The 16,689-nt window shown below is 40.5% G+C and overlaps 1 protein-coding gene across 1 annotated transcript in view; it reads left to right on the forward strand.

Annotated features, from left to right (window-relative positions):
- Positions 1 to 424: 424 nt before the first annotated feature.
- NPTN (neuroplastin) overlaps positions 425 to 16,689 on the forward strand; it is a gene marked incomplete at its 5' end in the record, with an annotated part of 33,944 nt that continues 17,679 nt past the window's right edge. The window contains 3 exons of the mRNA XM_009579116.1: positions 425 to 825; positions 6,274 to 6,442; positions 10,857 to 10,951. Of these exons, the coding sequence (XP_009577411.1) occupies positions 425 to 825; positions 6,274 to 6,442; positions 10,857 to 10,951 (665 nt within the window). The remainder of the gene's footprint in view (positions 826 to 6,273; positions 6,443 to 10,856; positions 10,952 to 16,689) is intronic.

The raw sequence follows: 16,689 nt of genomic DNA on the forward strand, positions 1-16,689 counted from the left end.
GGGTTTTACCCTTTTACCCTATAGATAGGTTATATAAAGGAAGAAAACTCTTCAGAGAAAAGACATCTGGCCGTGAACACTTAACACTTCCCAATTACAAGGTCCACGCAACTGAAAAAGGCTTGAAAACCCATCAGTCTGCTCTATGGCTTGGAGGTACCTCCTAGCTGGTGTGTGTTGCAGCCCGTGGCTTCCCAGGTACAGCTGCCACGGTTGGATCCCCCGGAGCAGCGAGGATAAGCACTTGGTGCCGTGAAGCCTCCCGTGAATACTCTGCTGGGTGGGAGTGCGCTGCTCTCAAACTATCGACCTCCATCCACAGTGCTCCGTGTTGTGCTTTTTCTGTGAAAGTTGTATTACTGTAGATGCTAATGTCTTATCTAACTCTCTGTTTTCTGCACCTCATTGCTTTGTTCTTTATAAGATCTTTTGTTTTCTGCCGCTCTGTCACTGCGTTTCTGCTGCCCCTCCCTCTAGCTGGGTTTGTCAAGTCGCCCATGTCAGAAACTAAACTCACGGGGGACGCCTTTGAACTGTACTGTGATGTGGTTGGGAACCCCACTCCAGAGATCCAGTGGTGGTATGCTGAAGTCAACCGGGCTGAGTCTTTCAAACAGCTGTGGGATGGCGCTCGGAAGCGCCGTGTCACCATTAACACTGCCTACGGGGCGAATGGGGTGAGTGTGCTGAGAATAACCCGCCTTACCTTGGAAGACTCTGGGACTTACGAGTGCAGGGCCAGCAACGACCCCAGGAGGAATGACTTGAGGCAAAATCCCTCCATAACGTGGATTCGAGCCCAGGCTACCATAAGCGTCCTTCAGAGTGAGTCCGGCACCCTACAGTAGTGGTACTGTAGTATCTAGAGGCAGTCTAGTGACTCTTACCCTCCCGTTACCCCGATAAAACCCTCTGCTACCTTGTCCTGTTGTTTTGAACCCAAGACTGCTCCTCCGCCTGTAGTGCTGACTTTGTCTGCCCTCTGTGTCTCTTCTCCTTAGGATCAAAGGACTTGGGAAAATCTATGGATCTGTTTTATAGCTTCTGTGTGAAAACAAGCCCAGTGTTGAATTTGTGCTTCTTCCCTACCCCCTTTAGTTCTGTAGTAGGTTTCCAGCCACCCTAATGCTGGCTTCTCCATGAGTGCCTTTATATTTGATTTCTGTGTTCTTCCCAGGTCTAACCGTTTTATGTTTATTTCTTCTGTTCTCTTGGAATTTCTCTGAATGCCTTCTCACATGGTTTTGGTTGCATATATGCTTCTGTACAAATCCTTCCCTTTCAGTTACATGTGACCTTTAATGTTTAGATTTTTCCATGAAGTCATGGTGTTTCTTTTCCTTTCTGAACAGCAGCGTGTTCCTAATGAGTTCTCTGGTGCAGCAGCACTGAACTGATGCAGCTATTCTTAATCCAGCCTATGAAAAGAGGGGGGGAATATCCTCCGCCAGTGTTGAACTAATAACTTTAGCTAAATGACTTTCATCTGAGAATGCAACTTTTGGCAGCAGAAAAGCTTTCAAAACCAGACAATATGGTTGACCCAGAATTGCTTTTTGTTCTCTATTGTTACAAGACTTTTCTGCATTCAGCTCACTTTTAAAGCAGTCCCAGACGAGTTTGGAAAATTATATCACCAGAGTCAGTAGAGAAGAACCCCACTGCATTTTGTGCAAGATGCAAAACTCTTGCATTTGCTAACAAGATGAAGCAAATAGGTAGAGTGAATTAAATCTGCAACGGGAGCCCTCTGCGTGGAGGTACAGGAGAACATGCTTTTCCGGTGATTTCTCAATGTCCTAAGGTGGCAAAGAGTAGAGCATAGGTGTTGTCTTGCTATTGTGCTCTGTGCATAAATAAACCTTTATGTACCATGTTGAGTTTTGTCTGGGTACAGAAATGTCAAACTCTGTAATTACGTCTCAGTTATCTTTCTGGATACCTCAAAAAAGACACCCCCCCCAAGCTCTCCCTAAAGCGTGGTGCTGCAGTCGGCACTGCTGGATCAGAGACCTTCCCTCTGGAAAATGGAAACAACATTGATATATGTGGAAAAATAGACAGTGAACCCAATGATGTGGATTGACTTGAAAATTTAAGTGGCATTGGGTCGTTCAGCTCAAACCTGCTCGGCTTTCAGTCCTAATGCCTGATCCCTCCTTTGTCCTTCGAGGTCCCAAAGGACTCAGAGTGGTAGATTGCTTGCATGACCTACAACAGCAAGAGCCAGGTAATTTTAGGAAATAATAATACCTTAAGACAAAGCTAAAAAATTTGTCCTGTAGGAAGTAATGTCTCCTGGAAATTCCCACTGCCCCTGTTAAGACATTTAGTTTTTCTTGAGTGTGGCAAGTCTGTGGTGGTCTGTGCTCCTTTCTTTGTGTCCAGTCAGTTTTAGTAACCTACTGAGGGAGCAAATCCTTTTCATATGAAAAGTCACCATTTGGGAATGAATTACTGTGAGGTGGTCTCCATATGGAAAGTGGGATTTTCCTCTCTCAGGCTGTTGATATGAGTAGTAACCTGCTCCAGGAATTGAAGTTTAACCTTTCATCTTCCTTCCCAGTTAACATCGTCTTGTTGCATCTGGTGCTACTAATTCTGGAGTGTGTATTGTGACTTCATTGCTAAGTGCCTTGTGCCCAGGATAATTCTTCTGCTTTTGTGTTTTATTCATAGGGGGGAAAATGTTGAACAGAATACTTTAATGCTTTTACTCTGTAGTATTGCATATGTTAAGAGATCTGACCAGCTACTGCTTGGGAAACAGACCACTTGGACATCAAACTGCTGCGTGGCCATGCTGGAAACGGAGATAAGGGATGAAGCAGGTTTCCAAGCCGTCCCTGGAAGATGGGCTGCCCAAAATGTCTCAGATGCTGCGTTGTGTGCGTGAGCACAGTTTGTCTTTGAAACGCGAGTTTTCTGGCTAAACAGTGTCAGAGTTTCCAGCTGATGGTGGCCGTTTTGCTGCTGGCCTTATTTGACATCAACATCACTGAAAGGGAACATCAAATGTATCAAAAGAGCACAACCTCTTTTCACTGTCCTTTAAATCACAGCTTGTCTCAAATACCAAAACTTGAATGCAAAGAGGTCAAGTGCAACTTGATTTTTAGAAGTTAGCACCCAAGAACTAGCATCTAGCTTCTATCTCATTCCTAGTGTGAAAGAACTTCAATTATGGATGTATTTTTTTTATTTAAAAACCCGATCCGATATAAAACAGGGTGGTTTAAGTGATGTGTAAAAAAAGAGACTCTTCAGCATCTTGCTCTGTCAAGTGGATATCCTTCTTTGGATGTCGCTGTCCTGGTAGTATTCCATTTGCAGTTTGTCTTCTAGAATTAAATCAGGCGAGGACTGCCTGATTGCTGCTTTTTTTTTTTTTTAAATAAACAAATTAAAGTATCATAAACGCAGGAAAAACATGTAAACGAGACTGCAGTTGCCTCCAGTTGCCTTTAAATTTTTTTTTTAATCTTAAAACTTAAAAAATTTGCAAGTTGGACACAAAAGGCCTGAGCAAACTCCAGCAAAGCAAGCGTGAGACAGCTGTAATTATTTTCCAGACATCACAGCTTAGCAGAGATGTAGGTAAGAATAGGTGTGAATTAGCAGAAGTAATCATTGGAGCTCCAGGCAGGTTTTTTTTTTGTATGTTCTGGTTCATCAATGTTAGAAGCTGAAGAGTTCATTACCAACAGAATCTGAAAGCTAGAAGATTACCACTGTCAAAACCCTTCTGGATTAAGTCTTTAACTTTCTGGTTTCTGTAGGGACTAGATTCAGATTTTTTTTTGGTGACTTTTTCCTGTTGCTAGGATTTGTGTAATGCTTTCTGATGGCAGCATGTATGCTTTCCATTTCCAGGATCACTGCAGGCTGATAACCGCTTTAGGTTGCATCTCAGCACAGCAGAGACAGCATCAGCATCTGTTATAACAGCACTCGTTAGATGCGTTGCAGTCTCTGTGACGGCAGCCTGAAGCCTGTCCTGCCGGCGTCCTCCTTCTAAAAGGAAAACACTGCATTTATTTTGCAGGCTACAGACTTGAAGACACTGCTTTCATCATCAAAGAAAAATGTTTAAAACAAATCCCAGTATGATCAGTGAATTCTAGCAAAAGTTTATTGCTCTAGATAATGTTCTGACACTGAATTACTGTTTCAAACACACTGCTAAAAATATTTCTGGAGCTCTGTTAGTGTTTTTCTGAGAATGCACACAAGCTTTTTGGGGGGGATGGAAAAGCATACAGAGCAGTCCTGTAATGGTATGGCTTTAAGAAAACAATTTTGTGCCCCATAGGACCCAAACAGATCCTTGCGTGATTAAAATTCCCAGCATGGGAACAATGAGGCAGACACACAGTTGAAAATGTGTGATAATAGCAAAGTGTCTAAGAGAAGTATCAAAAAACCCTCCATTACTACAGTACCTGCTAGTTTTTCTGCAATTAAATGATAGTCCTAGTTTTAAATAGCTGTGAAAAGAAGCTATGTAGCCAGCCTGCTGAAAAAAGGGGGAAGCGGTATACAGGAGTCAAATGGCTTTATCAGGTTATTAGGAGGCAGATATTTTTTCTCCCTGCCTCTCTGGGCAATAATCTAAGTACTGTACGATTCGATAGATGAATGTTTTATGTGATGAAAAATGCAACGTTTCTGACGGTACTGGTATTTTCCACTTTCCCTTGCTCTATTTCATAATTTGTTTTCCAAGTGGTTTGCAGATGAATATCCAAAAGACTGCATGGGTGTGACTCAATTTGTATTCCAAATATGTTACCACAAGGCATAACAAAATTTATAGGATTAAAAATACTTTGCTGACTTGCAAAAATCATGAAGGTATTCATTACCGACCGATGTCCTCACCCTCCTGCACTTTGCTGCTGACCAGCATGCAGAGGAGGCAGCCCTTGCATTCAGAGAGGTTGGTGTTGCGGGAGCATGGTCAGTGAAATGAGCAGCTGGCAACAGCTGCCTCTTTGGAATTCATTTCATCCTTTAAAGTAAGGCAGTACATTAAAGACAGAGGACACAGTAGCATTTACACGGTAAAGACTGCTACAGCAGTGGCCTTTAGTTCAAGCTGAAACTATGGCCAATACTAAATCTAGATTTTTTTGGAAGACTAATAGCAAGAATTCTTAAATTTCCTTTAAGCTCTGTTATCCTGTGTTCAAGGCTTTTACAGAATACTTGAAACTATCTGTGAGCCATGAAACCTTCAATAGAAAGGTCTTTTTTCCAAGTTTGGGAAGCAACTTGTCTCCGACTATTCTAAAAATTAATCAGCCTTATTTGTTAGAGAGTAATATCCGTCTGCATGATCTTAAGAAAATGTGGTTATCAAATGTAAGGACAGTGCTCTCATACTGATCTTATCACTTCTGAAAGGCTTTTCCCTAAAAAATGTGAATTTGATGTTACCAGGTAAGATTGTAATGTGAAACAGCCTGGGTTCAGTTCCTAATGCAACCAGCAAAATACGTAACTCCTGTGGTCTGTTTATGCAATGAGGCTCACGTTTTTTTTTCTTCATATATGTTTGTGTTTAAGGTTACTTTAGAAATGAAATAGTTCCCGACTCTAATTTTAATGTGGTGTATGTTCTTACTTTTTATTGTTAAGCATTAAGGGCTGCTTTCAGCCATTCTTCATCAGACTTGTGCCTTATTCACACTGGGTGCTTGCTTGAATTTCAGACATCAGAAAAGTTGTGCTATTTGAAATATCTGGTGTGCACAGGATATTTTCCTTAGGTGGACATTAGTCTTTTTGCAGGGGGAAGTCCAGAAATACTATTCAGAAGACCGTCTAACTTTTCTATATAGAAAATGCGTTTGTTTTAAACAAACCTACAAAAGTAGGTAGAGGAACCAAGTAGTAGCCAGAAAGAAGTTGCTTCCACAGGACCAGCTGATCTCTTATGTATAGTCACAGGACAAGCGTTTTCCCATGTTGTTATGGTCAGCAGTGTGTTTAAAAAAGATTAATGATGTTACATAGAAATCTGTAGTGATGTTAAATATTAAAATAAACAATCTAAAATAAATCTCTTTTTTTCCATATAGGGGTGCAGATCCATAAGATGTTGCCTTCACTAGTAGTCGGCTGTTTTATTGTGACTTTCTTGATGTCTCCCAGATTAGTGCAGTGACATTCCTTGTGTAGTCTCTTTCCCTTTTCCCCTTTGAATTTTAGACTACTGTGGCACAATTGCCAGTGAAGATTTGTTGCTATTTAATGTGTCCTTTGTTTCAGAGCCCAGGATCAACGCCAGTGAGGATGTAGTCATTCATCTGTATGGTCCGGCTGTCACATTGCAGTGTAACCTCACCACAAGTCCCAGCCCCCTTTCTGCCAGTTACTGGGTGAAGAACGGAGAGGAGATCCCTGGCACTAGAAAATCTTCAAACACTACAGAATACAAGTAAGTCTCTTTGGAATAACCTTCATGTTACACTGGAGAATGACAAACCTGGTAGACATATGGCTTTGGAATAGACGATGGCATGTTGGGACTCCAAGGTCCCTGGTTCAGCTTGGCAGTGGTCAAATTTAGTTGATCTGTATTAGAGGCTCCACAAAAAGTACACCTGTGAATAGCATTAGAAGAACAATTCTGGAAAAATTGTGGTCTACAGCTGTCCCAACTAGCTCATGTAAACATAATGTCAACAAAAACATACCATAAATTTCTCTTTTCAATCTAAACTCATTTAGATCTTCTCTATAGTATACATGATGTGTGGTCATAGGTATATTTTCCTCTGAGTATATTCTGCAGTCTCTGTCTTGCTTATGTCTACATAAAGATGGATCTGCAGCTGTGCATTTTTATCATGCAGGGAAATACAGCACATAAATCGCTGATGAAATCTGCTGGTTTAGTCATTTTCTGGCCTTGGGAGATGAAAGATGGCGTTGTCCAAGTTGTTACTGATGAGTTGTCAGACCACTACTATGAAATGATACCAAATCTTGATTAAACCAGTACAGCTGTATCACTTCTGCTTCTTATTTGTCAGTACATCCACATTTTCCGCATTAATCTGTTCCACGTGCACATGCCCTGGCTTTGTTTCTACCTTCCATCTAAGGGTGTGAAGGAGAACAGAACATGTACAGCCACTCTTTTGTTTCACTGTAGCTTGCATCGAGCAGAAATACTGTGAGGGTTTCTGTATTCCTGAAATGGGGCTTTCTTGCCATGGAGTTGATGAGAGCATATGAAGCGTGTTCAGTGATGCCATTAGAGGTCTGTTTTGTATGTGTAATTTTCTTGCTCCCCCACCGCCCCTCCATTTTCTTCTCTTGATGCCAGCATGAATAGCAAATACAACTTTCTGTTCAGTGTTAAGCTAAGATGAAGGTCATTTAAGTAATGTCTTAACCACTGGTGGTAACTTACTCTTTGGAGACATTAGACCACTTCTGACCCTCTTACTCAGCTGTTAGTCAGAAAGAAGTGGTTATGTCTGGGCAAGGCCCACTATATTATAGTGCATTTGGTTTACTGTGCCTTGTCTCTGCACTGAAGCAAGGAAACATGCCTACACACTCAACTGGCTTTTTTCTGTCTCTGGCAGAGTACTGTGGGCTCTTTACCACACTAATGTTGTTTACTGGCACAGGATTAAGAAATATTCAAGGTTTTCATTGCCTTAGCAAAGAATCCTTTTATCCATAGGATTATGGAAGTTGTGTTTGATTCTGATAAAGATGTGTTCAAGTTTTTCCTTTTGTTTTCCACTGTAGTTCACTTTGCATTACTGTTCATTTTTGCAGTTAAAAAAATAGTCTCATTTACTTCCATAATTACACCTTGTTATTTCCTCAGTACAATGTTTAACGCTGGGTCTGAGTTTTAAAGGCTCTGCTTTCTTATCTAGCAATTAACTTGATGAGCAGTCTTGTCCAAAAGCACCAGCTTGAGTGGTACAAAAGGTACTTTGCACCAAGGTTACTGAAAATCGCACATTATTATTCAGGAAACTAAGTATCGAGGCTGACTTGTCTATAATCTGTTCCAAGCTAGGGTGAATTTTTCCTTTCAAATTCCTTAGTAAAGGAAGAATTAAACTTGCTTTTGGTTTTAATGTCCTGGAGAAGGAAGAAGTAAGGTGGGCAGACTATAAAACAGTCACTTTGTTCCCAGTAAATGAAGGGTTGGTAGAGCATGCTGCAATCAGGACAGCTTTCGAATTTGGGAAAATTTGCATTTGCGATGTAGACCTCAAATTCCTGCTCATTTATAATTTGCTTTGTTGTATATTGTGGTTTCAGGCTTTCTGTGGCATTTCTTCGTTGCATGTGGTCACACTGCATTTGATCTGTTTGTTAACTTCTAGCTTAATTTGGTTATTTTTTTTTAGATCCAGAAGTACCAAATTCATGCAAGCAATGTCAACATAGTTGTAGTTAAAAGAGGTTATTTAACTTCAGCATTTTTTACACGATTGATTAGTCTTTTGCATTCTACTTATTTACCTTAAAAAATAAAAAATGTTTCAAGTTTTTGGTGTTTCAGTCATTAAGATGCGTTGTTTCGCTCTGAAATGTAATTAGGTCATTGAAGTTCAGTGTTGTTTACCATTCAGAAAGCTTCAGAATTTGTAAGTTAAACTACATACCTTAAAAATCCTGCTTCATACATCAGAAATTGAACACATCTTTCCTAATTTTTCATTCAAACTTGATGTAGCTGCTCTTGCTAGAAGGCAGCTATAGTCAGAAAGCTCAGAGTTAAGTATAGCTTTTTAGTTCACTATTTTAATTAAAAATAGGCAAGAATTATTCATAGTGTGTTCTTTTACAAGCAGAAAGTGCCTGGAAGTGGTTCTGGTCATCCTGTGCTTTCGTTCTGGAGACCTGTCCCCTAGTCTACATTCATAGTTTGGAGGAGAAAAGTAGTGATGTCTTTCCGAATTCCTGATCAGTTAATTTGGAGTTGAGTAGTGGGTTACTGAGCTAAATTGAAGAAAATGGGGTTTTGGGGCATTTTTGCATCTGCTGAAAAGTCTACATCTACGAAAAGCTGGGCTCTTCCTAAAACCGCAGGGCTGAGGGAAGTTGTTGGCTAAGCAACAGGTTTCAGGTGCTTGTTTGTCTATAAAACTCTGCAGCTGTATCAACTTACACTTGCTTTAATGATTTATGAAATAATACTCTAGTAGGGGCTGCCATAGCTTCACACTTTAAAAAGAAGCTTATGTAGAACTGAAAGAATACAATGTCTTTCTTCCCCCCCTCCCCTTTTTAAGCATTGACTATAGTGGATAAAAAGCAGTGGTCAGAGTATGATTATTTAACTATTAAGGAACTAAATGTTATTACAGAAAGCCAGGTATTCTCTGCCTTCCCTCGCTATTGCAGAGTCTTAGGGTAGCTTAGTCATGGAAATAGTTGGGTGGAGTTGTCCCGTTGCACTAGGTGAGGACTGCGCCTTTGCCAGCAGCGTCGGCAGGCACTCATGTTCAGGTTGCTGCGCACTTCCTAAGGATACTTTACCTGCCTATGGTTTAAACACAGTTACCGCTTTGATGTTTGGTACTAAATGATCATTCTTTCTGTCATTTAAAATAATCTTTAACTCTGAAAAGTGGGTATGTTATCATTTATCTGAAAGACATATTAACTTTATAACTAACTTCAGACTTTCACCGGCGACTCTGGCAAGTAAGTGCTGTAAACACAGTGAAGACTTGAGTCACAGTATTGTGTTAAACTGAGCAGCTTTTTCCATGTGTCTAAGCAGTTTCCATGTGTAATTAAATTATTTTATTACAGTGCTCTTCTGCAGGGTTTCTATTCATCTGCATGCTATTTACTTAATGTGTTTTAAAAAAATTATAATAAAAAAAGAAAGCCAAGAAGCCTTTCAGTAAAGGGAGGGAAGGATGGGGAGAACTCTACCTTATTCTGTGCTGCGAGGAGGTGTAAATTCTGCGTCACATCATTGTATGCTTCTCTAGTCTAAGATGTCTTTTGTAGGTAAATATCTGAAGAACATATGCATAGAGCTTTTAAGTCATCTGTATCCAAAAGCGTTTTGAAGGACAGCAAAAGCTGGTGGACTTGAAGTTAGCACCATCTTGAGTGTAAATTCATCTTGGTTTTTTGTTGGTTTGGTTTGGGTTGTTTTTGCATTTGTTGCAGCTCTGACTTTCTTCTGGCTGGCTTGCATCTGTTTTTCCCTCTACTAGTTGTTCTTGCATTAGTCTTTCCTAATTTTAAGTTGCAGCAGATTCCTGTGTGGTGTCTTCCTTCAAGAGTTGACCAGCTTTTGCAGTTTTTCCACATCCAGTCTGAATCAGAGAAAACTATTAATGGACCAGTTTCGTATCTGTTACGGAAAGAAAGAAAACAGCTTATGAGATGATGGTGTCAGCCTTAATTGTATTTGTAGTCTGTCGTTTTCCAATTGGCCACTTATGATTTTTTTCAATGCAGATAGTACATACAAATCACGTTTCTCCCTCAATGGGAGGTGATATGTGCCTAATAGGCTAGTGACTTGAGGATGACTTGCATCAAACTAACTGCAGTGCATAATTAAGAGATGTCGGGCTTCTTCTTTGCTTTTAAACCAAATGCAGCTTCTCCAGATAAATTGGTACTGACTTTCCAAACTAGAGCTCTCCCTTTTTTTGGGCAAACAATATCCTTTATCTCAAGTAGGTACGTCTGCACAACATACGTTGAATTAACAAGTAATAACTGTGAAATTCAGTTAAAAGATTAAAGTATGTTGGGGGGGGGGTGTGAATAAATTCCTAGCCTGCTCATTTTTGGTTGCTAACATAGTACTTAACACGGCTCATGTGTTCTCTCCCTGTCTGCAGGATTTTGAAGCCCAGAGCAGAAGAGTCAGGGGAATACTTGTGCGTGTTTGTGTTTTCAAACTCTCCTATAGCCAACGCCACTATAGAAGTGAGAGGTACTCTGTTTTTGTTTTGTTTTTGTTTTGTTTCCTCTCCCTGAAAGTGAAGTGCTTTCACTGCCTCTGCCATCTTGCTCAGCATCCGTACAAGAGAGCTAACTCAAGAGGCCTTTCCTTATGATATAGAGCCTGTGTCCAATCCGTGGTTATAATTTCAAGGCAGCATCTTGCATGCAGTCGTAGGGGAAAGATCTCAGAGATACGGGAATATGACCGTTGCATTTGTGGTCCACACAGGGAATACTAAAATACCTTTTAGCACACACTTCTGCACTCCTTTGGTAAATCTGGCTATCACAAGAGAGCATTCCTGTCCAGCAGGATAAAAATTGCTGTAGAATATGTCTGTGCTCATGCAAAGACAGCTGTTGTTTTCTCCCTGTTTCACAGTAAATGAGGGTGTCTGAATGTATTCAATGTACTTTGAATTTGTCTGTTCTGAATAGGAAAAAAGTAAGAACCAGCATCTCGCATGTGGCAGCTTGGAACTGTTTTTTGTCTGCAGAGACTATTGCAGTTGCCAGGAAAGCCTGGGTTCTGGTTAGGACAGATGCCCTGTACCAGATTGGGGTTTTCTACTTTCATGCACCTTTTTTTCTGTCTTGTGCGCGTTAGTAGCCTCCTGACATCTTTAGGACCCTAAAATTGTGGAAAGAAGCTGCAAAATTTGGAAGGTTTGCACCGAGTTTTACTGTAGTTGTTGGAACAAGAGAACAGTGTTTCTGTTAGACATACAACATAGAGGTAACATGGAGATGATGGTGTTTTATACAGTGTTAAACTGCTGCCACAATACAGTTTGTTCATTGAATAACTGTGGAAATTACTGGCCCACTGCTCTGCAGCAGCCATGGTTTGCCCCTTATGTGCTGCAGGAAGATGGAATTGGTGGCACCTTTGTTAGTCAAAGGCAGATGAGTTTACGCAAAAATGTGTTAAAAAGTCTTGCAACCAGCCTATGCGTGTCTGGGACTATACTGATGCTTGTTTTATGAAGGTGTACTGTAAACTTGTTTGAAATCTAAGTTAGCATTACTTACCATCTTCTTTACACCCCCAGCTTAAATGTAGAGCTTCCTCTGCTGCTTTTTGAAAATAGCAAATGGGAAGGAGGATGCTTCACACTATTTCTTAGCATCCCTGCACCAGTGATACAGCCTATCCTGATCTATATTGTGATCATTGCTGTTTAAATTAGGTACCATAGATCTGCAGCAAAAGCTGAAACCTGACCTCTTTCCTGGGAATTTCTGGTGCCTCACTGCATGGTCAGGTTCCTGAATCTGAAGTGAGGAAGTGGGAGTAATTCAGCAGTCTGTGTGAAATGGCAAATGCACAGTATTATTCTGAATCCTATCTTTCCTCTCCAAAGAACAGTGTCTTTTGAACCATACAGTTTCCTGGGGAAGAGAAATACTGCCATATAAATAAGCATTCTGACTGATACTGTACCAAGAAAAGCTTGGTGATTTCCTGTGTCGATTTTAAAAGTTTTTTTCCAATGATCTTGCATAAAACAACTTATCAAAATATACCCAGTGTTTAACCAAATCTGGTGCAGAAGCTATCTCTGCAAGGAAAAAGGAAATCTAAAATACGTGTTCATGTGAATGCGCCACAAGTTCCTGTTGGCCCAGCTAAGAGGTGTATGGCATGTAAACACATGAGAAATGGACTGTTACTGATTAAAAATCTGACTGCACCTCTAAAAATAATTATTGCATTGCTTACAGCAAGTTGAATTCAAACGTACTTCTGGTGAACTTGTTTTCTGGGTGTTCAAAGTACATGGGTGTAGGGTTGTTCTTTCTTTTTTTCTTTTGGGGGTATTGTTTTGCATTCTGCTCTTAGCTTATTGCTAAATCTTCTAATATTATCTTAAGATCTTAAGTCCTTTCTGCCTTCTCTAGGCTGCTTTGGGTGACAAACCACTTCTAGAGACAGGAAATTTAACTTTGGTAGTAGATTGAGTAAGACCTTTTTCAGCTTTGTGTAATCTCTCAAAAGACCTTTCAGAAACATTTGGCTTAGGGCTTCTCTGCTGTCCGGTGCCAGGCGGGGACACCAAGAGAACTTGGCAGAGAGGTTTACAGGGGCATAGGATTTAACATTGTAGAAAGAAAAGCCAATGTATCCGATTGAAGTACTGGCACAAAGGGCAGAGGGAGAATCATAACTAATCCTACTAACCAACTTTTCATAGGTAATTTATATATAAATACAAATGAGTAGTCATCAGTTAAAAGTTAATGACTCCAGCACCACTCTTTGGAGGTATTACACCTGCAGCTTGCTCAGCAGTCACAATTCCAGGACTCACTAACCGTGTTCTCCAGCTCTCCTCCTTACAGCATCACAAGAGTGGCTGATGGGCCTCGAATTCCTCTTTGGCAGAGAGAAGTACCAGGGGTTGTCTAGAGTGGGAAGTCTTCTGCAAAGCAAATTGGAAATTGGAACACATGTATACTTTTAAACTGAAAAGTATGCTTTCCTATCTAACTCCTGTTACTTGGAAACTCATGCAGTAATAAATTGGGACTGCATTTAAAGCACAAGTTAGAGAACTTTGCAGTCTCCCTGCAGTGCTAGCACTGTACATAAATTTATTCTGATCAGAGAGTACTCATTTGAGTTACTGCTCCTGGAAGAGCCATACAGCTAAACTTGTATGGTATCGCACATATTTTCTTGGATGTAAATGTCTCTGAATAATATCCATGCTAATTGCAAAGAATTAGGCTTTTTTTACTTTGCAAAGGAAGGCATTCTCTGCGATTCCTGCAGTTTGGTGTAAATATTCCACACGTTCTGCCAAAACAGTTCTAGTTCTCAAAGCAAACAGATTTTTTTTTATGCTACTTCATGTGCAGAGATGTTACCTAGATGTTAATCAAGGCATATGTGATGTATGAGTGATGCATGAATCTTGTTTGACCATGCAGATGCCGTAATTTAATGCTTACCTGCACGTGTGGCCTGTCACAGTATTTGTGGTTAAGCAATTGTACACAAATTTAATTGCTTAATTCCTAATTGTAATTATATTGCTATTTTTAACTGCTGATGCACATAGAAAAAATGGTTCTGAATATGAAAGTGCTTGTGGACCAAAATAGTGACTTTCTGACAACTTGTGAACAACTTTAACAAATGTCTCGCAGCAGATGTAATCCAGGATATACCAATGCCATTTGCCTTTTATGTAATGTTGCCTATTTTCTTCGCGAATCTCTACATGTGCTATGTAAGAAGATAAAAATGCAGAAACGTGAGCATCGCTGTTAGAATTGCTAGGTGTGCTTGCATACTTAAAGAAGATTTTCTTGGTAAAAAAATTACTAGGGCAGCACTAGTTGAAAATACTGGGTTTTGATGTCAGTCTCTTGGAATTCCCAGGAATGGCATAAGCCTGGCTTCCCCTCACGCAGTCGGCTTTTGGATGAAGTGTCTGGTGGAGGCTTTGAGTATTCTCGCTCAAATTCTCAGAGCTGTTAGGGGCATTGTGTGAGTGCAGCTCTAAGCCTGAAACAACAAGCTGAGCAAATGCTGATATTAGGAAGATTCTGCCTTGAAATAGGGATCTTCTCCCACCTTTTGCTTTCGCAGTGAAGTCAGCTGGCTGAGAGCGTTGCAGGTAACCAGGCCGTGATGTATGATGTGGTTATTTTCAGCGGGAACAGTGATGATGATCCTGCCAGGCACTAGCCAAGATGCAGTGTGCTGTCTACTCCCCATCTGGAAGTACGCTTTCTTAATTGCCTGTTGCCATATCGGTGGAAATACATGCAGTGCTTTTGCTGTGGTGTTGTGGTGCTAGAGCTCTGAAAACTTGAAGATTAAAAGAAAGAAAGGAGGGGGGAAAAAAAACCCAAACCCAAAACAAACAAACAAAAAAAACCCAACAAAAAAAACCCCACCAAAAACGCAACCCCGAAGAATTCTGCCTCTGCAATCTTTCTGCTCTTATCAAGATCTTGTGAGAAGGAGGAGAAAACAAGTTTGTCTTTCTGTCTTCTGATACTCCAAACCATCGTCCGACGCAGAGCAGCAGCAGTGAGAACCAGATGGGGAAGAACGTGCTTCCAGTTCCCTCTGGCTGCCCAGAAGTAGTGCAAGCATCAAGAAAGATACTGATGTATGTAGCATACTGATGTATGGATGGCATCTGTTCTCTCTGCCCTGCCTTCCCATCAAAGGCTCCCTTCTCTCTGTGTACCTGGACAGGTAGAGCTTTTTAATGCCTCTTCCTATATGGCCTTTCTGCCATTATCTCATCAAGGGGATTCTTCTGACTTCCCTCTTCATCCCTCGCTCATTTTGCACCTTTCTCTTCTATCCTCCCCAGTCGCTATTGATTTCCCAATAGCAAGTGCTCAGACCAGTCCTGTTCGCTGCTTCTGAGAGACATAAAACTTAGCCACTTTTGAAAAAATGTTTATTATACCCCCTAACTGCAGCTGAGCCAGAGGCTCTTGTTTCACATGCATTACCTGCACTCAGAATGTTACTTTCCCACTTTCACTCTGGCTCCAGCCCAAGCAGCATGCTGGAAAAAGAGTGGTTATTTCAGCAGCCTTGGAAGATCTTGGTTTCTTGACTCCTGGCTGTTTTAAGAAACCTCTGCTGCAGTTTCACAACGCTGTACCAGAAATTAATTAAGAAATTGGGCATTCTCTTAGCACAACTGCATCTTGGAGCGATCCTAAGCAGTACACAGAAAATGCATGTCACGTTCTCCCTTCTCACAATACCTTTGGTGTCTTAGCTCTCTGCCCAGGCTATAAAGGTAGACATGGATTAGAATTATACTGCAGAAAAAAAAATCTTCCAGAGCCCTTTTACTAGGTCACCCATAAGGCATAATAGTTTTTACATGCAAGAATATTTTTAGGTGTTTTTGCCCTTGCTTTAATTTTGTCTATTAATGGGAAAACTTGAAGGGGTTTTGTTAACTGGGACATGGTTTGGAGATGTTATGCATATTAGTTCTCCTCTCCTTTTTAGTAGTGCTAGTAAAATATCTTGAAAATACCTGGAAACTAAGGGTTGAATATGTCCTATATATCAAGAAAAGACATTGCATGCCCTGTAACAAGAAAAAAAAAACCACAAACTCTTTTCAGGGCTGTATTAAAAGCATACCTTTCAGAAAGTTGCTGCACAGTGTATTTTGTGCCTATTGGGTACTTGAAGCACGGAGGTCCAATGTTTATTCTGGCACAAACCCCCTTTCTGTTGTGATTCAGTTTAAAACTATCAAAAGAATGATGCTTATCAGAAGTTTACTCTTGTGTCAAGTATGGCTGAATCTGTATTTATTTTGATTTCTTTTTTTGGTAGCAATTAATTTAAACTAGCCCTGCCTCTTTTTGCTCTTCCATATGCCGTTTCAAACAAACATTCAGTATTTAGTTTTCCTGTTTCACAATGTAAGACTAAAAATCTTGCTTTCTTTTATCAGGGGCATTACCTTGGTTTCAATGATATAGGAGCTGGCATAGCATGTTGTGCCCACGTCTCCACAGCCAACTGTATCTGAACAGAGATGTGGATTCTGCTGCTTAAAAGCTGAAGTGAAATCTAAACCCTTTCTGAACAAAACCTGCTTCATTCTGTGCTTTATCTGTTACTGGCACTGGAGCAGAATGGTGTAAGAAAAATCTTGACTTGAAAAGCTTCACAGGAAAACATAGCTCTGTTGCTAAATCTGTGACTGAGGTCAGTAGCAGTGATAT

Source organism: Fulmarus glacialis, unplaced genomic scaffold, assembly GCF_000690835.1.
Source record: "Fulmarus glacialis isolate BGI_N327 unplaced genomic scaffold, ASM69083v1 scaffold2546, whole genome shotgun sequence".
NCBI classification, from domain to species: domain Eukaryota; kingdom Metazoa; phylum Chordata; class Aves; order Procellariiformes; family Procellariidae; genus Fulmarus; species Fulmarus glacialis.